Source organism: Anolis carolinensis, chromosome 2 (assembly GCF_035594765.1).
Source record: "Anolis carolinensis isolate JA03-04 chromosome 2, rAnoCar3.1.pri, whole genome shotgun sequence".
Classification (NCBI taxonomy): domain Eukaryota; kingdom Metazoa; phylum Chordata; class Lepidosauria; order Squamata; family Dactyloidae; genus Anolis; species Anolis carolinensis.
In genome coordinates, this window is record NC_085842.1 from 87,264,636 (window position 1) to 87,289,922 (window position 25,287).

At 39.8% G+C, this 25,287-nt stretch overlaps 1 protein-coding gene across 6 annotated transcripts in view; it reads left to right on the plus strand.

Annotated features, from left to right (window-relative positions):
* The window catches only part of cdc25c (cell division cycle 25C), a 28,150-nt gene extending 13,806 nt beyond the window's left edge, over positions 1 to 14,344 (plus strand). For 5 of the 6 annotated variants that reach the window (XM_062970144.1, XM_062970143.1, XM_062970139.1 and 2 more), the window contains 9 exons: positions 437 to 559; positions 2,008 to 2,088; positions 5,017 to 5,169; positions 6,009 to 6,110; positions 9,992 to 10,054; positions 10,900 to 10,998; positions 11,100 to 11,233; positions 11,354 to 11,465; positions 13,771 to 14,344. In XM_062970144.1, the coding sequence (XP_062826214.1) occupies positions 437 to 559; positions 2,008 to 2,088; positions 5,017 to 5,169; positions 6,009 to 6,110; positions 9,992 to 10,054; positions 10,900 to 10,998; positions 11,100 to 11,233; positions 11,354 to 11,465; positions 13,771 to 13,911 (1,008 nt within the window). In that variant the 3' untranslated portion in view covers positions 13,912 to 14,344. The remainder of the gene's footprint in view (positions 1 to 436; positions 560 to 2,007; positions 2,089 to 5,016; positions 5,170 to 6,008; positions 6,111 to 9,991; positions 10,055 to 10,899; positions 10,999 to 11,099; positions 11,234 to 11,353; positions 11,466 to 13,770) is intronic. The other variant, XM_062970140.1, reaches the window with a different exon arrangement.
* The last annotated feature ends 10,943 nt before the right edge of the window (positions 14,345 to 25,287 follow it).

Sequence of the window (25,287 nt, forward strand, 5' to 3'; positions counted from 1 at the left end):
CGGACCCATCTTTGATGCCACACTTCTCCCGCTGGTTGCTTGGGCAGAGTACTGAAAAGAGATTGGCAAAATTTCAGTTCTGCCATCCAGGTCTATTGGGTATCTGAGTTCAGGGCACCACAAACTTTCACCCCAATCTTTTAAAAGGTGCAGCTTGAGACACAGGCAGCAAAATAATTAGGTGTGTTTTGCCCTCAGAAAGTTTATTTTGAAAAACTAAAAAGAGGTAGAAAAAACTAGAGAACTAGAGCTCCAGTAGTGCCCCCAAAACGGAGCAACCCTGAACAGTGACAATACATGTCCAAATCTAGTGCTGACACAAGTGGGGCAAGGGAGGGTCCGGCAAGCCTCTGACTTATCAAAGCCATCTATGTCTAGCAGGCCGGGTTATTGGGTGCTCTCAGGTGGTCACCTGTGTGTTCTTTCCTTCTTGCAGGAAGCTGGGGACCTAGAGATCAAAAACCTTGGCAGTCCAATTGCTACAGTGGAACGAGCAAGAGCTCCAGGCAGCCTGGACAGCTTTCCAGAGATTGATCTCACTAATCAAGAAGAGTCAGAGGTGAAGAGAGAATGTCAGGGTTGCCCTGCAGACATTTGTGCTACTCGGGGAATCAGAGAAGTAGGTCTTCCATAACACCAATGCCATTATACAACTTCTCCAAAGTTGTAAATATGGATGCAGAGAACAGAGAGCTTTTGATCGGATGCCATGCTAGAGTGACAAAGGGATTTTGGATCTTGTGAATCCAAGACATTCCCTGTTGCTCTCCGTAATGCCTCTTCTTTGTGTCTCTTTGCCAATATAAAACCATTTGTTCTATATGTCAAAAGAGTTTCATGCCAGTGTACCAAAGGCATCAGGAGCTCTTCCACAACATCCTATAGTCTATGGGAGGTAAGCTGACATGCTGTATGATCCCAATCTAAATTGTATGTCTGTCAAATTCATAGTGCAGAGGTATTCATGCTGAACATAAGACAAATGTAAAATAAGAAAATTAAAGGGAAGCTTAAAATAGGCATGGTTTCCGAGGTTTAGTAAAGAATAGGATTGTGGTGTTGGCCTCAAATCTATTGATCTATCTCTATCAAGAAGTCATTCAGTTTCCATAGTTGTAGATGACTGTATACTTCAAGCAAGTAAATTTTTCTTAATTTTTTTTGAGCACTGAGATTTAGGAAGCTACAATGAAAGTTTAGCCAATAAATCTATTTGTTATGTATTTTCACTGGTTGAAGGATTAATATTGTTACTCCACCATCTATAACAAAATGCTGATTTTTTTTTGTGGAGCAGAGGTACATTATATTCTTGTTGGACATATTTAATTACGTTGATATATCAATACACAATGCAATTCTATTATAAAATTATCTTTTGTATTCAGAACTATGAAGCTTTCCTTGGATCTAGGGAAGTCAAATGCAAAAAGGGGAAAGGATTCTTTATGGGTCAATGGAAGAAAGGATTTCAGAGAAAATGTACTTTGCCATTCTTGCTGCACTTGCCAAAATTCCTCCTTCCATGCAATTGTTAAAGATACTGAAGATCTGTCCTTTCTTGCATTTGGCTATCCTACATTGCTTCTGTATTTTGCTTTATTTTTTAAAAATCATTTTATTGAGAATAAAGAAGTAATTAAAAGAATAAGATAGAGAGATGGTTTTCCTTTTTACAATAAAAGTGGGGGAACATATAAGTTTAAGAATAATAGGGCTAAAGAAATAATAGAGTAGCAGTGTAAACATTTTTTAAAAAGCCCAAAAAAAGAAAGAAAAAAAACCCAAAAAAGAGAGAATCAAAGTCAAAAAAGGAGAAAAGGAAAAAAAGAAAAAATAGGTTGAATTTTTTTGTAAGAATCAAAAAATTAAAAAAAAAATAAGAAGAAGAAAAAAAGATTGAAAGGGTTAGGGGAAGTTTGTTGGCCTCCGATCTCTTCCACTGTGATGGAAAACTATACTTTAAAACTGTATTTTGCTTTATTGTGTTCTGTGTTTCTTCCTTAGAGGCTTCTCACTGGGCATCTCTCCAGCATGGCTGCCTTGTTGTCTGGACCTCTCCTCACCCAGGACATCAATATCAGTGAGGCAAGTACAAGCTCATACTTACTACATTGCAAATCAGTTTGCTTAAGACATGTAAGATCCCTCCAAGTTGACCCAGTATAATACTCTTAAAATTTGGAAGGAAATGAGTGACATAAATACTGTGGGCTACTAAAACCATGAATTTACTTACAAAGTTGTTGAGGAAATGTGTCTGTTAAACTTCTCTGGGAGACTTGATCAAAGAATTTGATTCACTTAACTCGGGGGAATGTCTAATGGCAGGTCAGTAACTTCAGAGCTTCATGATGGCTGCCTCTGGAGCTCTCTTTTAAATATGACTCCCTCCTTGTGGGGCTTCCATCAGCAGGCAGGGGTTTGGGTTTTTTTGTTCCCACAAATAATTCAGAATTGAATGTTTTTAAAGAAATGTTTTTAATGGGTGCTAGACTGGTAGACTGATAGACTGGAGTCCCCAATGGCGCAGCGGTTTAAACTGTTGAGCTGCTGAACTTGCTGACCAAAAGGTTGGTGGTTTGAATACGGGGAGCGGAGCGAGCTCCCGCTGTTAGGCCCAGTTTCTGCCAACCTAACAGTTCAAAAACATGCAAATGTGAGTAGATCAAAAGGTACTGCTCTGGCGGGGAGGTAACGGCGCTCCATGCAGTCATGCCAGCCACATGACCTTGGAGGTGTCTACGGACAACGCTGGCTCTTCAGCTTAGAAATGAAGATCCATTCCCCCAGAGCTGGGCATGACTAGTCTTAATGTCAAGGGAAAATCTTTACCTTTACCTAGACTGGTAGTATCTTAATTGTTTTAAAATAGCTTTATTTATTTTTAACTGCAAGATTTAAATTCTTGTTGATGTTATTGATTTCATTTTTGTTGAAATGAAATCAATTTGAGGAGCAAAATTCAAAACGATCTTGACAGACTAGAGAGATGGGCCGAAACTAACAAAATGAAGTTCAACAGGGACAAATGCAAGATACTTCACTTCGGCAGAAAAAATGGAAATCAAAGATACAGAATGGGGGACGCCTGGCTTGACAGCAGTGTGTGCGAAAAAGACCTTGGAGTCCTCGTGGACAACAAGTTAAACATGAGCCAGCAATGTGATGTGGCAGCTAAAAAAGCCAACGGGATTCTGGCCTGCATCAGTAGGGGTATAGCGTCTAGATCCAGGGAAGTCATGCTCCCTCTCTATTCTGCCTTGGTCAGACCACACCTGGAATACTGTGTCCAATTTTGGGCACCGCAGATAAAGGGAGATGTTGACAAGCTGGAAAGTGTCCAGAGGAGGGCGACTAAAATGATCAAGGGTCTGGAGAACAAGCCCTATGAGGAGCGGCTTAAAGAGCTGGGCATGTTTAGCCTGCAGAAGAGAAGGCTGAGAGGAGACATGATAGCCATGTACAAATACGTGAAGGGAAGTCATAGGGATGAGGGAGCAAGCTTGTTTTCTGCTGCCCTGGAGACTAGGACACGGAACAATGGCTTCAAACTACAGGAAAGGAGATTCCACCTGAACATCAGGAAGAACTTCCTGACTGTGAGAGCTGTTTGACAGTGGAACTTTCTCCCCCGGGCTGTGGTGGAGGCTCCTTCTTTGGAGGCTTTTAAGCAGAGGCTGGATGGCCATCTGTCGGGGCTGCTTTGTATGCGATTTCCTGCTTCTTAGCAGGGGGTTGGACTGGATGGCCCATGAGGTCTCTTCCAACTCTACTATTCTATGATTCTATGACTTTTTGTATGATTTAATTGCCTTGTCTGTCATAGTTTTAATTGATGTATCAATGTTTATGGTTTTAATTGGCGTGGATTTTAATGCATTTGTTTATTTATCGATATATATATGTATATGTGGCATTGAATTGCTGCCTTTGTAAAGCCACCCTCAGTCCCCTTCAGGATGAGAAAGGCGGGGTACAAGTGTGATAAATAAATAAATAAATATGTTTAGGGAAAACGCAGGATATTAATAAAGATGGTGGTCTTTCACCGGCTCTAGGTCCAATCCTCCTCCTTTAAGCCCACCTGGAACTGCACCCTCCTTTCCTTCATTGCTAGCATTAGGCAGCATAAGTAACCATATGTTCATTATCAATTCTTCTAAAAATAAAAAGTGTTTACATAGTTTTATAGGAAAATCATACTTCTACTGCCAAAAGCCTCTTTTAAAGCAAGTAAAACATTTAAAAATAACAACACATCAACACCATGCTGTCTATCATTGTGTTTCCCCTCTCCCCTCCCCTCTCCAAAAAGGCATATGGACAGCTGGCTATTTGTTTTCCCCCTCTGATCTAGCTAATCATGTCCACAAACTCTGATGTAGCTTACTTTTGCACCCAAGTATAAAAATCTTGTAAACTAGGCAAGAGGCTTGCTGATGAGCTTGTGAATCCTCTGAGGATGAGGTTGAGGATTTTTTGTTTGAGCCTGTTACATCTGTGGGGGGAAGGGGAAGTGTTTTTTGATATTTATTTTGTGTCAAAAGCATTGCATAATAAATAAGTTTAAAAGTGATAATATAAAGGAATCACAACAGCTAAATAGTTTTGGACCAAAAACGGGCAACAGCAATCGCATTGTCTGTAGCTTTTTTTAAAAAAAATGTTTTGGATAGACCGTGTTTCTCATGAGAATCTCCCAGAGACTGACTTTAAAAGGAATGTGGAGGAGACCAGAGGGTTACTGATAATCCTGCATTTATTGCTCAGCTGGGAGGGTGCAAAGCAGAGACAGATTAGTTGTTCTCAGAGACTGAAAGATAAACAAAGGGAGCCCAGATGTGGGAAAGAATTCTTAAGGAATCTGAGACTTTGTTCAGTGTGGAGATCAACGTTGGAATTTCATGTATCAATCCTCTGTCTGTGAAGCTCCAAGGCAGGAGTTCCGGTTCTTAGTTTTTGGATCTTGTTTTCCTGTTTTTTCCTTTCCTGCTTGCACCCTACTCTGAGCAGGTCTCCGTGAACAAGAGCCGCCTCTTCCGATCACCATCACTGCCAGAGAAACTGAACAGACCTGTGTTGAAGAGGGCAGTAAAAGTCCAAGATGATCAAATGGCTGCCAAGGTAAAATGGAAGAACAGTACAATCCAAGAAGAGGCTGATGGGGTAAGATATTGTGTGAAGACTTCCACTTATCCCCACCACTGCTACCACTGTGAGGATTTCTTCTTATCCCACCACTGCAGCCACCAAGTGTGTGTATGTGTGTGTGTGTGTGGGGGGGGGGCTCCAAGATGCTCTTGTGGTTTCTCTGCAGGAGTTTATTTATTTTATATCTCCACCAGATACCACCACTTTTGTTTAACTATGTTATCAGAAGCAAAAATATATTACAAAAATTGTTTATTAAAGAGAAATTTAATGTAACACCACAGATTACTTATTTAATACATGTAAATCGCATCCCTCTGTTTCTCACTGTCATATTGTAACTAACCCTAACTCTAACCTGATTTTATTTGACCTTGCCTAACCCTCCTAACAACTCAAATACTTAACTGAGCTAAGTTCCTAATCTTGAACTTGTCAGATTTCACTCTCCCTTTCACCAAGACCTATTTAAAATCTTCTGACATTCAGCCAAAATATTCCATTCTCTCACCCCCTCCCAACAAATACATACCTTATAACATCTACTGTATTTAACTACAATGTTTCTAATAAATGCAGCAACACCCCATCTCCTAGCTTCTAACATTAAATGTTCAGTCTTTGAAGGGATATGGTAATATATTGCTTGGGTGAGACCTGGCCTCCAGGCCTCATTGCCTGAACACTTGGATCTTAGTGGCCACTCCTCAATGCTGCATTGAAAGCTGTTAGAGACACAACTGTCAGGATGAAGTCCCCATCTTCCACTGATTGTTCTTTCTTCTTCTGTCCATGCAAAGTAGATGGCGAGGAACTCTCTTGCTTTCATGTTGCTGATGACCATTTCTTTATAGACCATGTTTTTGAAGAAGACAGCCTCCCTGTCAGACCTTGAAATTGTCAAAGCACTTGATCAAGACTACAGCTTCAGACAGCTGATTGGTGATTTCTCCAATGTAGGTTTTTTTCTGGCTTTTGTGACCTTCAGGGGTTGGTAGGCAAAAGGGTCAGAAGAGTAGCTTTGCTGATGACTGCAAACAGCATCCATTTGCATGCAACTGGATATAGAAGGCGTTCACTGTTCTTTTAATCTAGAGATTGAGGTTTTGATCCTTTGAATTATCTTGGACTGGGTTTACCATTTGTTGTGTTGATTGGGATGGATGGGAATTGTAGACCAAACATTAGGAGAGGTAAAGATTTGGTTGGAGCATGACTTAAATTGGTGTTCAGCAAAAAAAGGAAAAAAAGCGGGGGGGGGGGGAGGGGGGGAAGAGAGAAGAAGTTCTGGGGAGTATTAAATAGCAATTCAGTGCAAGGCAACCTTGAGGTGCAGAAGAGGCAGGATTCTTTGCTTGCTTCGAGGATATTAGGGTCATGATACTCCATTGTTTCCTTGCCCTGCATCCTATTTTAATACAGTAGAGCCTCACTTATCCAAGCCTCTGGATAATCCAAGCCATTTTTGTAGTCAATGTTTTCAATATATCGTGATATTTGGTGCTAAACTCGTACATACAGTAATTACAACATAACATTACTGCGTATTGAACTACTGACGATCCTGTCGATGCCTTGGTCGCTCGTTATAATACCGAGTTGTCCAGGGCTATTGACATGATCGCTCCCGAACATCCCCTCTCGCTGCGTAGAGTTGCCCTGGCTCCCTGGTTCACCGGGGAGCTGGCGGAGATGAAACGTGGGAGAAGGAGACTAGAGTGGCGCTGGCGGAGAACTCACGACGTTTCTGACCGAGCACGGTCTAAAGCCGCTATTAGGGCTTATTCCGTGGCGTTGCGGGCAGCCAGGAAGGTTTTCACGACTGCCCGCATCGCGTCTGCAACAAATAGATCTTCTGAGTTGTTCCGAGTTGTTGGGGAGCTCCTCCACCCTTCTCGGGGGGGGGGGGGGGGGGGCACCTGACTCCTCGGCAACTAGGTGTAGCGAGTTTGCTCACCATTTTGCAGACAAAGTCGCTCAGATTTGTTCCGACTTGGACGCCAGTCTTGATGCATTGCCAGGTGAGGTAACCGAGGCATCTGTCTGTTCGATCTTGTGGGATTCGTTTCAGTTTGTGCAACCTGATGATGTGGACAAGATTCTTGGAGCGGTGAGGGCGACTACCTGTGCCCTAGATCCCTGCCCATCTTGGCTTTTAAAACAGGCCAGTGGTGGGTTAGTTGATTGGTTTGTGGCAATAATTAATGCCTCTTTGGGGCAGGGCAAATTTCCATCTAGCCTAAAACAAGCAGTGGTAAGGCCTATTCTGAAGAAGGCCTCATTGGATCCAGCCAATCTTTGTAACTACAGGCCAATATCTAACCTACCATTCTTGGGCAAGGTCTTGGAGCAGGTGGTTGCCTCTCAGCTCCAGGGATTCTTGGAAGATACGGATTTTCTGGACCAATCGCAGTCTGGCTTCAGGCCTGGGTTCAGTACTGAGACGGCTTTGGTCGCCTTGGTGGATGACCTCCGCAGGGAGCTGGACAGGGGGAGTGTGACCCTGCTGGTTCTCTTGGACATCTCAGCGGCTTTCGATACCATCGACCATGGTATCCTTCTGGGGCGGCTCTCTGGGATGGGCCTTGGGGGTACTGCACTCCAGTGGCTCCAGTCCTTTCTGGAGGGTCGTTCCCAGTTGGTGAAGCTGGGGGACACCTGCTCGGACCCCTGGCCATTGACCTGTGGGGTCCCGCAAGGTTCTATTTTGTCCCCCATGCTTTTTAACATCTACATGAAACCGCTGGGAGAGGTCATCCGGAGTTTTGGAGTACGGTGCCATCTCTACGCGGATGACACCCAACTCTACTACTCTTTTCCACCTAAATCCAAGGAAGCCCCTCGGATTCTGGACCAGTGTCTGGCCGCTGTGTTGGCCTGGATGAGGGTGAACAAACTGAGACTTAATCCCGACAAGACAGAGGTCCTCCAGGTCAGTCGTATGTCTGATCGGGGTATTGGGTGGCAACCTGTGCTTGACGGGGTCGTACTCCCCCTGAAGGCGCAGGTCCGCAGCTTTGGGGTCCTCCTGGATTCGGGGATTGAGGCTCAGGTGTCAGCCGTGGCCGGGAGGGCCTTTGCACAATTAAATCTTGTGCGCCAGCTGCGACCATACCCCGAGAAGTCTGATCTGACCATGGTGGTCCATGCCTTAGTTACCTCTAGACTGGACTATTGCAATGCGCTCTACGTGGGGCTGCCTTTGAAGACGGCCCGGAAATTACAACTAGTACAGCGTTCGGCAGCCAGGCTTCTAACCGGAGCGAATTACAGGGCGCGTTCAACGCCTCTGTTTAAGGAGCTTCACTGGCTGCCATTTACTTTCCGGGCCCAATTCAAGGTGCAGGTTATCACCTACAAAGCCCTAAACGGTTTGGGACCTACCTACCTTAGAGACCGCATCTCCCCCTATGAACCCGCATGTTCTCTTCGCTCGTTGGGGGAGGCCCTTCTCTTGCTCCCACCACCCTCGCAGTCGTGGTTGGTGGGGACGAGAGAGAGGGCCTTCTCCGTCATGGCCCCCCGGCTTTGGAACTCGCTCCCTAGAGAGATCAGGCAGGCCCCTACCCTCCTCTCCTTCCGTAGGAGCTTAAAAACCTGGCTCTTTCAAAAGGCCTTTGATACTTAATTTGGTGTCGGACTGATCTATCTGCCCATTTTAGAATAACCCCATTCTCGAGGTGTTGCCAATGCTATAACACTTTGACCATTTCAACTGTGAAATTACCTTCCCCATTTCGGCCCATTTTGGCACATGTTGCACTTTGCCTGGGTTCTATGAATTAGTCTCCAGTGTTAATATTGTATGTTTTATGTTGATTTTAACTATTGTTTTTACTGTAATTGATGTTTTTATTGGATAACTGTTTTATTGCTGTGTTTTGATATTTGATTGTTTTATCGGGCAAGGCCCCATGTAAGCCGCCCCGAGTCCCTTTGGGGAGATGGGGCGGGGTATAAAAATAAAGTTATTATTATTATTATTATTATTATTATTATTATTATTATTATTATTATTTATTTTTCTGTCAAATTTGTTGTATAACATGAAGTTTTGGTGCTTAATTTGTAAAATCATAATGTAATTTGATGTTTAATAGGCTTTTCCTTAATCCCTCCTTATTATCCAAGATATTCGCTTATCCAAGCTTCTGTTGGCCCGTTTAGCTTGGATAAGTGAGACTCTACTGTAATTTAATAATAACATAATTTTAGAATGACTCCCATATGAATTGGGGCATAGATGTTTGAAAAGAATATATACACATCCTTTTGACTCCCTACTGTTCTGTTAATGGAATATTTGTTTTCAGACTAAAAAATATTATTCCACATTTTCTAGTATTTTGTTTTGCAAGCTTTATGCAGTGAAGCATGGATTTCAAAGTATAGGGGGATATTTTTGGAGAGAGCATCAAAAGGATATTTTCAGTATTATTGCAGAAAAGACTTGCAGCTCAAACATTCATCTTTTTATTCAGAAATAATAGTGAGTCCAGGGAAAGTATGCCTTGGATAAACAAACAATAGAATTTTTTTGACAATAAGAATGGCTCAGCAATGGAATAATGGCTTAGAGAGGAGTTTGTGTCTCTTTCTTGCATTGTCTTCAAAACAAGACTGGACAGTCACCTGTTAGGATGCTGTAACTGGATCTCCTATATTGAGTAGGAAGTTGGAATCAGTAGCCTATAGGTCCATTCCAACTGTGATTCTATGAAAAGCATCTAGGATTACTGTCTTGACTTTAGAGTTTATCTTTGTGGAGTTCAAAAGAATAACAACAGGCCTTTGAAATTATTGCAGAGGTAGAAATTGAATGTGGCTGTCTCCTTAGGTATATTCACTGCCAACTGTATCAGGAAGGCATCAGGACCTGAGATACATCACTTCTGAGACTGTAAGCCATCACTCCTTGTTCGTTCGTTCATTCTCTCTTCCCTTTTGTGTATTTTTTGCCCCATGTATCTGTCTCTCTCCTCCACATCACCTGAACTCTATCTCTTCACTTCTTTCTGTTTCTATCATTTCCTTCAGTAAAAGTTCTAGAAGTCTCTCTGCCCATCACTCTGTGGCTCTCACCTCAAAAGTCTATGTTTAATAGTCAATAGATGATTATCAAAATCATCCCAGCATTATCACAGTCTACCTTTAGTCTTACTTGCAAATGTTGACTTAATTTCTGATAGGAAAACATATACTTTCAGGGAAAAGAGCAGCCTATATTTATACCAGGAGCCTCCAGTGGTGCAGCAGGTAAACTGCTGAGCTGCTGAACTTGCTGACTGAAAAGTCGGCAGTTTGAATCTGGGGAGCTGGGTGATCTCCCGCTGTCAGCTTCATCCTCTGCCAACCTAGCAGTTTGAAAACATGCAATGTGAGTAGATCAATAGGTCTTCTCTGGCGGGAAGATAACAGCGCTCCATGTAGTCATGCTGGCCACATGACCTTGGAGATGTCTACGGACAACGGCAGCTCTTCGGCTTAGAAATGGAGATGAGCACCAACCCCCAGAGTCAGACAGGACTAGACTTAATGTCAAGGGAAAACTTTTCCCTTTCCCTTTATACTTATACCACTTCATTTTTTGTCCTGTCCACCTTCATATGAACCCAGTGGCATATATGGATCTTCCCTTCACCACCACCACACCCTCCCCCAGTCAGCCATTTTATTCACACAACAGATTTCTGACAGTCAAAAGTTGACTAGTTAAAGCTGAGTGCTATTCTGCTTTTCTTACAGATGGCTGCTCTGATCAATGATCAGTTCCAAAGCCTCATAGAGAAGTTCTTCATCATTGACTGTCGTTACCCCTATGAGTATCGTGGGGGGCACATCAAGGTAAAGGATTCATATGCTGTTCAAGGAAGAAATTCATTTTTGGGAGTAGTGTGAGAGCCTATATTTTAATGTTTTTTCTCTTCCTTGTCTCCCACTTACAGGGGGCTTTGAATATCCACAGGCAAGATGATCTATTTGATTTCTTTCTGAAGAAGCCTCTTCTCCCCCCAGCACCACAGAAGCGCATCATCCTTGTCTTCCACTGTGAATATTCTTCTGAGAGGGGACCCAAGATGTAAGTGTGGGCCCCAGAAAAGCACTGGTGGTGATCATGTCTGAGAGGAGGCGAAAGGATGATTTGGGAGGACATTTGCTATGTAGTATCATTTCCTCATGCCTTTTTGTTTGATCAAAGGTGCCGCTATTTGAGGGAGGAAGACCGAGGCATGAATGAATATCCTGCACTACACTACCCTGAACTTTATCTCCTTCAAGGTGGTTACAAGGATTTCTTCCTAGCACACAAGGTAACAAGAAGACTCCTGATTTAAGGATTTGTGTGTCTTACAATTCCATTATTTTGCAGCTTCTGGGAAACAGGGAAATGATCCTACTCATAGTTCGTGTTGCTTGCACTTCTGTTGGCAGAGTATTTTTATCCTGTTCTCTAAGTCAAAACATTGGCAAAGTGCTTTATAACAATAAATCCAAATAAGTGGCAAAATATCATTCTACATTGTATAGATAAAACCAGAATAAGCATTTCTTTCCCAATTATTATTAGTGTAAAACTTGGCCAATTAATTTGGAATTCCATATATATTCAGATGGACTGCAAGCAGAAAGTGAAGGCATATTCTGTCCATAGCAGGGATGTCAATGCAGAATGGCACCTGTACCCAATTATCTGAAAATGCGTCATCAGGGTGATCTCCCAAAGAGACAACATCTCAGAACTCTAACCAGAAAGCCTTTGGGAGCTATGTATAGCTAAACATATGATTTGTGTAGCTAAAGATATGGTTTGTAAAATTTCCAAGATGTCCACAAATAGTACTGATATATTATTGACCCAATTAGCTAACCCTTAAAAGAAGAACACCATAGAAGGGCTTTGAGAGGAAGGAAGCAGGGTTGTTTAGTCCTCAGATATTGTAATCTAGAGTACAGTGGGCTCCTTTGAGTTGGAAAGCCATTAACCATGTGTTAAAACTGTTGATAAAACTGTTGACTACATACCTTTAGTTAACATTGTTTTGAACAAGATGAAATTTCCAAGTAGTCTTTAAAGCCAACTCTATGCACAATACATGTAACATAATTTAATCTGATCTGACATTTGAATTTCTGTGTTGGTATTGCAGATGCATTGTTGGGCATTTTCCCCTTTCTTACTAAATGTTAGCTCTCAAGCAAAATAAATAAATAAAAGTCTTCCCCATGGTGGTTCTACTAGCTGTTATTGGTAGAGATCAGACCTTTAAAAAGTAACTCTTTACAAGCTGTGTTGAATATGCAGCTGAGTAAATTACTGTAGTAGTATTGTGTAGAAAACTTGTACATAAAGAGCTTTGGAGAATTGAAAACTTTCTGTTGCACACCTGAAGGGGATGGCCAGAAGTGCTCTTAGCAGCTTCGGCAGCTACGCTAGCTGTGCCCCTTCCTTGAAGCGAAGGGTCTAAAGAAGATGTTCCAAACACTGGTAACTTCAAGGCTAGACATTCAATGCACTGAACATTGGGCTCCCTTTGTGCCAAGTTTGGAAACTTGAATTAGTACAAAATATGGCAGCCAGATTAGTCACTGAAATATCAATATTAAAATCACTCCAACTACTAATTTTTTTTCTGGGAAAATTACGAAGTGTTGGTTGTTGCCTTTAAAGCTATATAAATAGTGGGTCTAGGTTATCAACAGGATTGCCTCTTCCTATACATGTGTATTTGTTTTACAGATGTTATGCTTTTAATGTTATGTATTATTATTTTAATCTGTTTTTGTTCCTCACTTTGAACCATGAGAAAAGTGGGTAAGAGGTGGGTAAGAAATAATATTAATGACAACAACTACTACTGCTACTAAGGAGCTGTGGTAGCGCAATGGGTCAAACCCTTGTGCCGACTGAACTGCTGACTTAAAGGCTGTGTTGCTGACCTGAAAGTTACTAGTTTGAATGCATGAGATGGGGTGAGTTCCCATCTGTCAGCTCTAGCTTGCGGGGACATGAAAGAAGCCTCCCAGCTAACACATCCGGTGTCCCCTGGACAACGTCTCTGTAGACGACCGGTTCTCTCACACCAGAAGCAACTTGCAGTATGTTCTCAAGTTGCTTCTGACACGATTTTAAAAAACTACTGCTACTACTAAACATTAGGAAGAACATATTGATGGTAAGAGCTATTTAGCAATAGAATACACTGCCTCAACATGTGGTGGATTGGAGGCTTTTAAACAGAGGCTGCCAGGAGTGCTTTGAGCGGTTATTCCTGTGTGGCAGAAGGAGATTGGACTGGATGGCTCTTGTGGTCCCCTCCACCCTGATGGTGATGATCTTTCTTCTGTATGCTTGGTTACAGATGCAGAATGTAGGGGGGAAAGATAAAGAACAGCGTTGGGTAGCTAATTACAACACAGGAACATGAGATGCAAGAAAGATCAGCATTATGGGATGCAATATTTTCATTTGTTCAGGTCCTGTTCATGTTCCTTTTAATTGTATTTTCAGTGTATTTTTGACCTTTTAAAGTTGCAGAACATTTTTCTATTGACGAGCTCACTAGATACTAAGCACACATTAGATTGTGTATTTTGAAGCACTTTCATTTCTTCCAGGAACTGTGTGAGCCCCAGAGCTACTGTCCCATGCATCACCAAGACTTCAAAGCAGAGATGCTGAAGTTTCGTGTCAAAAGCAAGACATGGGCAGAAGTAAGGAAGCGGAAGAATTATATTACTCGTCTCATGAAGCTGTGAGGTCAGAGACAGTAGATAAGAACTTCAAGGTTGTTCTGAGGAATCTTCATGGGCTAAGACAAAGCCCAAGGTCTTTGTAAAAATTGTGCTGCTGAGAAGTGAAGGAAGTGAGTGCACTAAGACCAAGTGGGCACAGCGATGGGGAGAAGAAGAACTTGCGAATGTAAGATTTCTTTGGTAGAGATAGTCTTTACTTGGGTAAGGATTGGGCTCAGGTATGAAGCGTTCCATAGGTGGGAGGAACGAAGACCTTGTTCAGAGGATTTGGCTGACACCCTCATGGTCTTTGAAGTGGTTAATAACAGGCTAACCCATTCTGTAATCTAAGTACTAAAATAACTGTCAAAGAGAGATTATAATTGTCAGTGTTACTTTAGGAATTTGCATTTACTTAGCTCATTTTAACAGAAGAATAAACTGCTCTGAAATAGAATGACTGTTGCCCATTTATTAATGCATTTGTGAGTAGCAATAGTATTACAATTTTTGGAATATCCCTTAGATTAAAACATCGCAGTGATAGAATATGGACATGTGTGTGTGTGTGTGGGGGGGGGGGGAATAGGAGCACTGGGGAAAATAAATTACTTCACAAAATGTCCACTATAGTTAATGCTGTTCCCCATGAATCTTCTGGCAACATACATTTGTGTGTGGTACACTATAAAACATCTTTCCAGTACATTGTGAAATCTATTCCACCACATCCTGCAGTCAAGCAGCTGGTAAACTAAAGGCAGATCTTGATTTATGTTGTGGTTGCATTCCTGAACACACAATGTAAATTGAAGCTGACATAAAAGGAAAGAGTCTATTTCCTAGGTAATCACTGGAGACCAAAGGATGGAACTGTAATAGTAACAAAGTTAGCAATTTTATTTAACCCACCACCAATTTTAAAGAGGTGTAAAGGATATACCACCAGGAATTACCTTTTCCAGGATAGAGGGACCAAAAGAGGCATTAATGGGTGATCTCAAAGAAGCTCGCCTAGCTTGAGATGTCTTGGCATTAAACAGTTCCTCTTCAGAGGATCACATGAGCAGAGAGCAACTGGTAAGAACTTTCTTCTGTGACTTCTCCAGTAGGCTTACCAAGTGGAGAATGTATATCAGAAAAGAGAGGGAATATATCTTTTGGGGCAGGTACAGAAGATGCACAACAGAGGCAGCGTATCTCCTGCTGCGTCTTCTCCAGCAGACTTGGCAAGTGAAGAAAACAGACTCCAGTTGGGTTGCTGTGAGTTTTCTGGGCTGTATGGACATGTTCCAGAAGCATTCTCTCCTGACATTTCACCCACATCTATGACAGGCATTCTCAGGGGTATGAGGTCTGTTGGAAATTAGGAAAGCAAGGTTTTTATATCTGTGGAAAGTCCAGGTTGGGAGAAAGAACTCTTGTCTGTTTGAAGCAAGTGCCAATGGTACAATTAGCCAGCTTAATTGGCATTTAATGGCCTTGCAAATTCAAAGCCTGGCTGCTTCCTGCCTGAGGGAATCCTTTGTTGGGAGGTGTTAGCTGGTCCTGATAGTTTCATGTCTGGAATTCCCCTGTTTTCAGAGTGTTGTTCTTTATTTACTCTCCTGATTTTAGGGTTTCCTGGACTTTCCACAGATATATAAACCCTACTCTTTTGATATTTGATTGTTTTATCGGGCAAGGCCCCATGTAAGCTGCCCCGAGTCCCTTTGGGGAGATGGGGCGGGGTATAAAAATAGTTATTATTATTATTATTATTATTATTATTATTATTATTATTATTATTATTATAACATCAGAAAGGAACGCTTCTGGGACATGGCCATATAGCCTGGAATACTTACAGCAACCAGTGATTCTGGCTATGAAAGCCTTTGAGAACAGACTCCAATTGGTTCCACCTCCCTCTTGAGCAAGCAAAAGAAGCCCCTTTGAAAAATCCCAGTTTCTTCCTCCCCTTTCACACTCTCCCATCAAAGCAGGCCAAGGAAGTGCCTTTCTTAAAAAGCACTGAGACTGCTGTTGCTTTCTCTTCGAAAACCAGTCCAGTCATTTTTTCTTATACTCAAAACTCCTGACAGCATCATTGTTTTCTTACTTCTATGCATTCTGCATAAGTCTTTCCTCTCTTGTAAATTTGAAATACAAATTGTATCCTGTATAAATTGTGAGCTTTGCCATACATCTTGCTGAAGCAACCATGAAAAATCTCGTGCCTTTTCAAATGATGGGCCATGGGCAAGAAGAAATTAAAACAAAAGTATCAATAATGGTGAGAAACCTATGTCTTAAGCAATTTAAATAAGCAATGGACTCTCCTTCATTAGAGACAGAGGTGAAGCAAGCAAGTAAGGGAGGAAGAAGGGCATTGGAGGAACAGCTACTCTAAGCATTTCTATTTGGTTCTACACTCGTTTTGCCTCTCAATTTCTGAATAGAATACTTAACTCAGACTGGTGAGAGAAGGTAAGAGATCCCAAGCTGAACCCCCTAATCAAGGACAGTAATAGAATGATTGGGCAAATAAACAATCTGTTGGGATAAGCTTGGGAAGCTTACATTTAACTGACTTAATTAAACAAGATCAAAGGACTTAGAGAATCCACAGCGACAGCAAGACAGGATCTTGTCCTATCAACCTCACCTCTTCCAGATCAGGACATACATCGAATAAGCTCAATTATCCAATTTAAGATAAATTGACTTATTCCCTAAGATTAGTGGAGGACACTCTTTAGATTAATAAATGGAAAAATTCACAACCCCTAAAGCAAGTAAATCGAATGCCACTAATGCAATTGGGACAATGACCAGGAGGCACTCAACGCCAAGCGAACCCTCCTTAAAAGACCTAATGCAACAATTGCAGAAAATGCAGGAGGGTCAAGAAATGATGCAGGAGAACCTCAAAAAGGTTTTTCAGGATGAAATAGGTAAACTAAGGAATGAAGTGAAAGAAGAAATTATAACAGTGAAAAGGGAAGTCTCTCAAATCCAAGAGGAACTAAGCTCCATCAGGAAGGACAAGACAACAACAGCTAAGACACAAGAGAAACTACAGCAGAAGATGGTGAAACTGGAAGAGGCTAATGTAAACTTACAGAAGCAACAAGAATCCCTGGCGGTAAGAGAGGCAGAATTTCAACTTAGATTCAGGAACATTGAAGAAGAGGAAAACCAACAACTTAGAAGTATAATCTTGGAAATAACAGCAGAGATGTTAGACACCTCACAAGAAATGATGGAACTGAATTTGGACAGAATATACAGGATAAATACAAGGTACGCCCAGAAAAATAGAGTACCTAGGGATATAATAGTCAACTTCAATAAGAAAAAAATAAGGGATGACATCCTGGCAAGCAACTTCAAGAACCCACCATCTTATAATGGGAAGAAAGTAATTATTTTGAAAGAAATACCAAATGAGACAAGAATCAGGAGGAAAAAATACTACTTTCTCACGGACGAACTGAAAAATCAAGGAATCAAATTTAGATGGGACAAAACAGAAGGTCTAATGGCAACATTCAAGGAAAAGAAGATTTGGATCAGCTCAATTCAAAAAGCAAAAGACTTTTATACAGAGATTCAAAAGGACAGGGAAAAAGGATCCCGCCAAGAATTCAAGAAAAATAAAGGCCAAAAGAAACCTGAACCAGAAACAGAGGATAAAGACAACGCAGATATTAAAAAGAAAGCAGAGAAAAGACTTAGAGAGTTATCCCCAGAAGATTACCAAAAAGCGCCAGGCAAGGCTTTGACAACCATGGAAGGACTATATGATGAAACACCAAATGTCAGTATCAATTTACTCGAATAACATTAGCGGTCTTAATGTTCCTAATAAAAAAAGAATTGTATTTAACCACTTAAAAACGGGGAATTATGACATAATCGCCCTACAGGAGGTGCATACAAAACAGAAATTTGCATCATTACTATCACAAAAATCATTAGGCAAAGAATTTTATTCCTTAAGCTCAGAAAAAAAAGAGGGGTGGTCATATATGTGAAGGACAACTTAGATGCAAAAATAGCCTTCAAAGATCAGGAAGGGCGAATGATAGGTATTAAAGTCAAAATTAATAATCAGGTGACCTTACTTTGTAACATTTATGCCCCAGTAGGAGTAAAAACAATGTTTATAAACCAGCTTAAAAGGAAGATATTAGAACAAGAATATGAAAATTTGATAATCCTGGGTGATTTTAATGGAGTAGTGGATAATGGAATGGACCGGATAAGGAAACAAAAAAGTTCAAATCAGGATAAGGGAGGGAAGCTTCCGAATAACTTTATACAATTAAAAGATGACCTTCATCTATTGGATATATGGAGAACTAGGAATATTTGGACTAAAGATTTTACTTATTTCTCTGATCGCCATCAGTCATGGTCCCGGATCGATATGATCTGGGCCACAAAGACTATTGCAACAAAATTCACCAAGGTACAAATTTTGCCAAGGCTACACTCTGATCATTGCCCCCTAAAAGCAGTAGTGAAAGTTAGTGAGAAAGTAAGAAGATGGAGGTAAAATGAGAACCTATTAAAATCAGAAACAGATATAGAACTACATAGAAAAATTCTAAGGGAATACTTTGTGATAAATAATAATGGGGAAACCAAACCAGAATTTATCTGGGATGCCAGTAAGGCGGTGATAAGGGGGTCTTTTATTCAACAAGGAGTGATTAAGAATAGGAAAAGACAAGAAGAGGAACTAAATCTTTACGCTGAACTAAAAAATAAAGAATATGGACTAAAAACAAACCCAAGAGACACAAAAACGAAACTACAACTAGAACTTATCAAGAAGAGCATAAGCTCATTACAACTGGAGAAAATGGCAAAAAACTTAAAATTGTTGAAACTAAATAACTTCGTCAATGCTAACAAACCGGGTAAATGGTTAGCAAAAAAAATCAATAAAAGGAGACAACAACAACACATATCACAAATAATTAAAGAAGGGAATGTGTATACGGGAGACGCAGCTATTGCTAATCAGTTTAAAGAATTTTACGGGAAATTATACCAAAAAGATCAGATTAAAAAAGAAGAAATAATTAGATACATAGAAAAAGCAAAGTTAACAAAATTAACGGAAGAGGAAAGAGAATCTTTAAATAGATTAATCACGGAAGAAGAGATTAAAGAAGCTATAAAACAGCTCCCTAACAACAAAGCCCCGGGCCCTGATGGGCTAACGGCATTATACTATAAAACATTCCAAGATGAACTTATAAGAAACCTAAAAGACATAATGAATAATAGTTAAAAAAAAAAGCAATAATCCCCAATTCGTGGCAAAATGCGAATATAACCTTACTTCACAAAGAGAATACGGACCCAGCAGATCTCAGGAGCTATCGTCCAATCTCCTTACTGAATAATGATTATAAAATATTCACTACTATTCTCTCTAATAGATTAAAAAAATTACTTAATGTAAGAATAAAGGAGGACCAATCGGGATTTTTACCTCAAAGATACCTAAGGAATAATATTAGAACGATAATTAACATTGTAGAATATTATGAGAACAACCCACAAAAGGAAGTTGGACTAGTATTTCTGGATGCCGAAAAGGCGTTTGATAACACCAGTTGGGAATTCCTTTTAGAGATGATCAAGGATATGGACACGGGGTTTTACTTTATTAATGCTATTAAATCAATATATTCTAAACAAAGGGCCAACATAATAGTTAATGGCAGAGATACAGGATATATAAATATAAAGAAGGGAACAAGGCAGGGATGTCCGCTATCCCCCCTCCTTTTTATAATGACTCTAGAAATCTTACTAGAGGAAATTAGAAAAGACGAGGAACTAAGAGGGACAAAAATTAGAAAGGACGAATACAAGATCAAGGCATTCGCTGACGATGTGGTCTGCATTGTTGAGAACCCCCTAGAGACACTACCAAAATGGCTGGATAAAATTGGAAAATTTGGGGAAGTGTCAGGCTTTAAAATTAACAGAGCTAAAACAAAAATTCTAACAAAGAATATAAATAAAGATAGGAAAGAATTATTGCAGGAAATATCCAATCTGGAAATAACGAATAAAGTCAAATACCTGGGGATTAAAATTACGGCACATAACTCTCAGCTCTTAAAAAATAATTATGAAGAAACTTGGAAGGAGATTAAAAAGAAATTTGATAAATGGAAATTCCTCAGCCTATCATTACTTGGCAAAATATCTATAATCAAAATGAGCGTCCTTCCAAGATTAATGTTTCTTTTCCAATCGATACCTATTATTAGAACTCATCATCTATTTAAGGAATGGCAAAGAGACATCACAAGATTTATATGGGAAAGAAAGAAACCCAGGATTAGTTATTTAATCTTAACTGATTCGATAGACAGGGGTGGTCTATCCCTGCCAAATTTACAACTATACTTTGAAGCAAGCGCCCTAACATGGGTAAAGAATTGGGCTACTTTAGCTAATAAGAAGATTCTCAATTTGGAAGGCCATGAATTAAGAAGAGGATGGCATGCGTACCTTTGGTACAACAAGGCCAAGTTAGAAAAGAATTTTACAAATCACTTCGTTAGGGCAGCCCTACTTAAGGTGTGGCTTAAATACAAAGAAAGATTCTACAACAAAACACCACTCTGGATCTCACCAGGGGAGGCCCACCATAAAAGAGAATTAGCTAAAGAAAACTGGTTCACTTACAAACAATTACTTCACAGAAAAGATAATATGTGGAACTTAAAATCATTAGACGAACTGAGGAAGATAGAGAGTAGCCTAACGTGGTACCAACACAGACAGATAGCGGAGAGCTATGTAAAAGATAAAAAATTCGACTTTATAGGTCGGGAAACCGTGTGGGACATAATAATGTCTAGAGAAAACAAAACCATCAAGATTTTATATCAAAAACTACTCGAGTGGAATACAGAATCTGAAGGGGTAAAAGACACTATGACTAGATGGGCACAGGATGTGGGACACCCAATTCAATTTGAAGACTGGGAGAAATTGTGGAAAACTAAAATGAAATATTCTAGTTCACTCAAATTAAGGGAGAATTGGTATAAAATGTTTTTCCGATGGTACCTAACCCCCCAGAAATTATCTAAATTTTACAAAAACCAGAAAAAAGAATGTTGGAAATGCAATAATAAAACAGGGACTTTTTTACATGTATGGTGGGAATGTAAAGAGGTCAAAGGTTTCTGGAAAATGATACATAATTATGCAAAAGGAATCTTAGATAAGAATTTTGATTTTAAACCTGAATATTATTTGTTAAATATTACCGACTTTCACTTAGAAAGAAATGAAGATATATTATTCTTTCACATAACAGCAGCAGCTCAAGCTTTAATAGCTCAAAGATGGCGTTCGAAAGATATCCCATCGGAAGACGCATGGATCACCAAATTAAGGGAATACATGGACATGGATACTATGACCTTTTTACTGCAAGATTATACCAAAAAACAAAGGACGGACTGGTCACCAGTAAAAAAATTTTTACAAGGGAAACATCAGATTAATTTTGAATAGTTGGTCAGAGCAAAGATAGACATGCGTCAGACTGAGAATGTGCGGGGATATGGGCAAGGAAAATTTATAGCATAATGTAAATGAATTACTGCCCCTGTGGAATCGACTGGAAGTTATTGGTGTGTTTTTTGTTTTGTTTTTTTTTTGTTTTTCCCCCCTTTTTTTCCTTTTTTTTTTTTTTGCTGTCTGCTGGCTGTGTGTAATAATTATTTTTATTTTTATTTTTTATTTTTATTTTATTTTTCTATTCCCCTTCTTTCTCCTTTCCCCTCCTCACAATTTTTGTAATGTAATTCTCTAAATTTCTGGAAAATCAATAAAAAACTATTCAAAAAAAAAAAATTAGAGACAGACGTTGAGGTGGCACTGCAAAATAAAATTTTCTCTGCCAGAGAACAACTGTGCCGCCAGATGGCACTACAGCAACACTCAAATGAAGATACAACAAATGACTTTCTCTTCGCTCTGAGTTAAAACTTGACAGGCAAAACACACAGGCCAGATAAAAGTTCAAAGATACACTGGAGTTCATGCTTTCTTTAGTACCATTTTGTACATTATACCAAACAGTTCCATGTCAGTTCCATTCCCTTATATTTCTTTGGTAAGTCATATCAATGGACAAATATAAACATGAAAGGGTTATGTGGACAAATCAGAAGATTATAGCTTTCTCTCCTAGTCATGCCAGATATTATGGAGATGACCATTATCAATTGTCCACTTCATCCTGAATATTGAACTGGGACAGTCATGGTGGTTTCTACCAGGAAATTCAACCAAGAATAAGAAGGGGAATTGTCGAGGAATTTTCCGTGCTTCCTTATTTCTAAATAGGTTCTTCAGTATTTTTAACCAGTATGGTTATGCTCCATAAGTAGAATTAATTTTCTGTATATTGTAAATACATTTTTAATCTTAGTAAACCTTTGTTAGCAATTTAAAGATTTAGTGTTTTTTCTAGTCTATGAAAAAACAAGAGGACTTGAATTGATAACAGGCTACAACAAATGCACACATAATGAAAGAATGTAACGTCTCTATAAAGGAATCACTTGTAAAATCGTGAGTTGGATAAATGAAAACAAATGAAGCCTAAAGATGAGAGGATACCCTAGATTAGTGCACATCTCGCTGTGGAAAACTGGACACTAACAATGATCAGTCACAGAAATTTAAAATAAAAATGGTGCTCATAAAAAAAGACTTCTGTGCAGGTCCTGGAACTAGGGTTTCTAACAGAGTTCCCAAAACTGGGACAAAATTAAAACAAAACCAAAGGCAACAGTTGGATTACCAGCTCCAAATGGCCAATTGCTTCATATCAGGAATTGAGAAAACAACAAAGGGAGGGGCGACCATACAGAAATAAACCAATCCATCTGTAAAAATACCAAGCTGTTTTTGAATTTCCAGCTGTTTGAGGTTTGAAAAAGGGCGAATCTGCTAGAACACATGAATGAATTGCTGCAGGTTGTACAAGAAAGGCCAATTTGTTTAAGCTCATGTGAGCTCGAGACCATCTTACTTGCATCTGATGAAATGGACTCTATTACATGAAAGTTTGTTCTGCTGCAAGTTTTCTAAATACTTTCTTCTTGGAATGGAAAGCAATGCTATCTCTGCTTCTTGTTCCCTCTGGCCTAAGCAGCAATGTACCCAGTCTGTTACCTGCTCAGAATAGTGGAGCAAAATGAATACCAAATGTAGAATTTAAATCAACATCAGATGGCACTCTATATATCTGTTGTTGCTTTGTTGGTTTTTCCCCCTATTTCATTTGTGCTAATTTAAGGAACATATGGATTAGTTATTCAGATGGTGCTCATATGCTCACAATAATTACTGGAGCATTGTTATAGGGGCAAATGCTTCTTCAACATCTGGGAACTCCCCTTTGCAGAAATTCAGATAGCAAAGAAGTGCCTGGAGCTTTTTTGAACAGATAGACCAGAAAACCCTAAAGAAGCTAAATAAGCATTTGTCAAGAATGGCATGAGGGCCTAGGGAATTTTTGAAATACAGTTTATAAAAACAATGTTGGTGACAATAAAAAAATTGGCAACATAATGCAACTGTGAGTGGGATGCAAAATCTGTACTAAGATTTGTAAAGAGAGGAATGAAAATAACACAGATGCTATTATAGATTTATTTTTTTTTTATAAAAATCTATATTGCTTCAGCTTTGCCTTCCATTAGAAGGTAAAGCTATTTCAAACAAGTCCATGAGAGAAATGGAAAAAAAGTCTGAACAATGAATTTTACCCCCACGAATGCAGTTTTCTGAGTGTTGGTGAATATGTGAGAACAGGGTGATTAGGGGCCATATAGACAGGTTTAGTGGTGAGGAGAGCTTTAATGTTGTTCTTTGCCCAACGGATGTGCCTAATCTCACTGGGATGCAGAGCAAGTTAAATCTCTTCTTCCATGTCACAGAAGAACATGGCTTTGCTTCTGGGGTAGGAACAGTTTAAAAATTGCCCCCAACCCCAGTTTTGCTTCTATAGATCACTTATGTGGTGAAAAGTTAAAAACTAAAGATGGTAGTGCAAGTTCTAGTAATCTTAAGGTTGGACTCTGGCAATGTATCACACATTGGGTTGCTCATGTATCAAGTTCAAAAACCCCAATTAGTTCAAAACATGGCAGGCAGATTAGTTATGGGAACATCTAGGAGTGAGAACATCACACCCATAGTAAAGTCACTTCACTAGTTGTCAATTTGTTTCGGGGCAAAGTACAAAGTGTTGGTTTTGATCTTTAAAATCCTACATGGTTTAGGCCCAGGTTACCTACTGGATCGCCTTCTCCCATACAATCTGCCACACACACTCAAGACCTCGGGGGGGGGGGGGGGGCGTCTGTTCCAGCCTGCCAGAACCCGACTGGCGACCATCACCCAGAGGATCTTTTCATTTGTCTTTTGATTTTTCAGGGAGCTTGTAGGTGTGACAGAGTTTGAGTGTAAGTGAGAAAGAGGAGATAATGTAATCATCCCCCTTGAACAATCTCTCCCCTTGCCACTGCAGTTCCTCTTTAACACATATACATAGGCCCGAGATAATGTAATGCTAAAAATATTTTAGATATTTTTCTTCTTGTTCTTGGGATTTCATAATAACCACACAGATGGAGAGATTTTGCTTGGTCTGAAATCATTCTACTTATGTCACATGCCTGAATACAAATTTCTCCATCAGCATTATGAAATGGATTTGATTGTAAATCTCCTTCTGCATAGTGTTATGAATGGGAAATTTTATGCAGTGGCTCACCTCTGAATGTACATTGCAATGTACTATTTCCCACAATTATCCTGCTGGATAAGGCTGAATGCTCAGTTACTTTTTTATGTTGTATCTTTTTTATTTCCAGAGATTCCCCACTTACAAAATGCTTTAAAATAACAAGGTTTCTCCCACCCCATGATGAGAGAGAAGAATGACAGCATTAAATCATCTGTTAAGCTCAATAACAAATAGCAGTCTTTTCCCAGTTCTGGACATTTCATTACCGAAGCTGAATTACCAAAGCTCTATTTCATTTTGTTTTCCCCAATGCTTCTCAGTTTTTCTTAAAGAAAGACTTCCTTTCTCATACAAAGGGACCAGATAGCTATAGATTTGACATTTGAGGGGTGTGGTTTTCATATACTGGAAAATGCAAATTGCTTTGTCAATCTTGCAGGAATATTATTCATTTATCACATGCTACATTCCACTATTGCAGATGAGTAATCTCTTTTGTAATCCAAATCCATATGCTGCAAGAATATTAATTAGTTTTATGATTCCTATAATTTAAAAAAAACCATTTTGTCCCGTAGCATCTGTTTTCACTGGTGTCCAAAATGTGA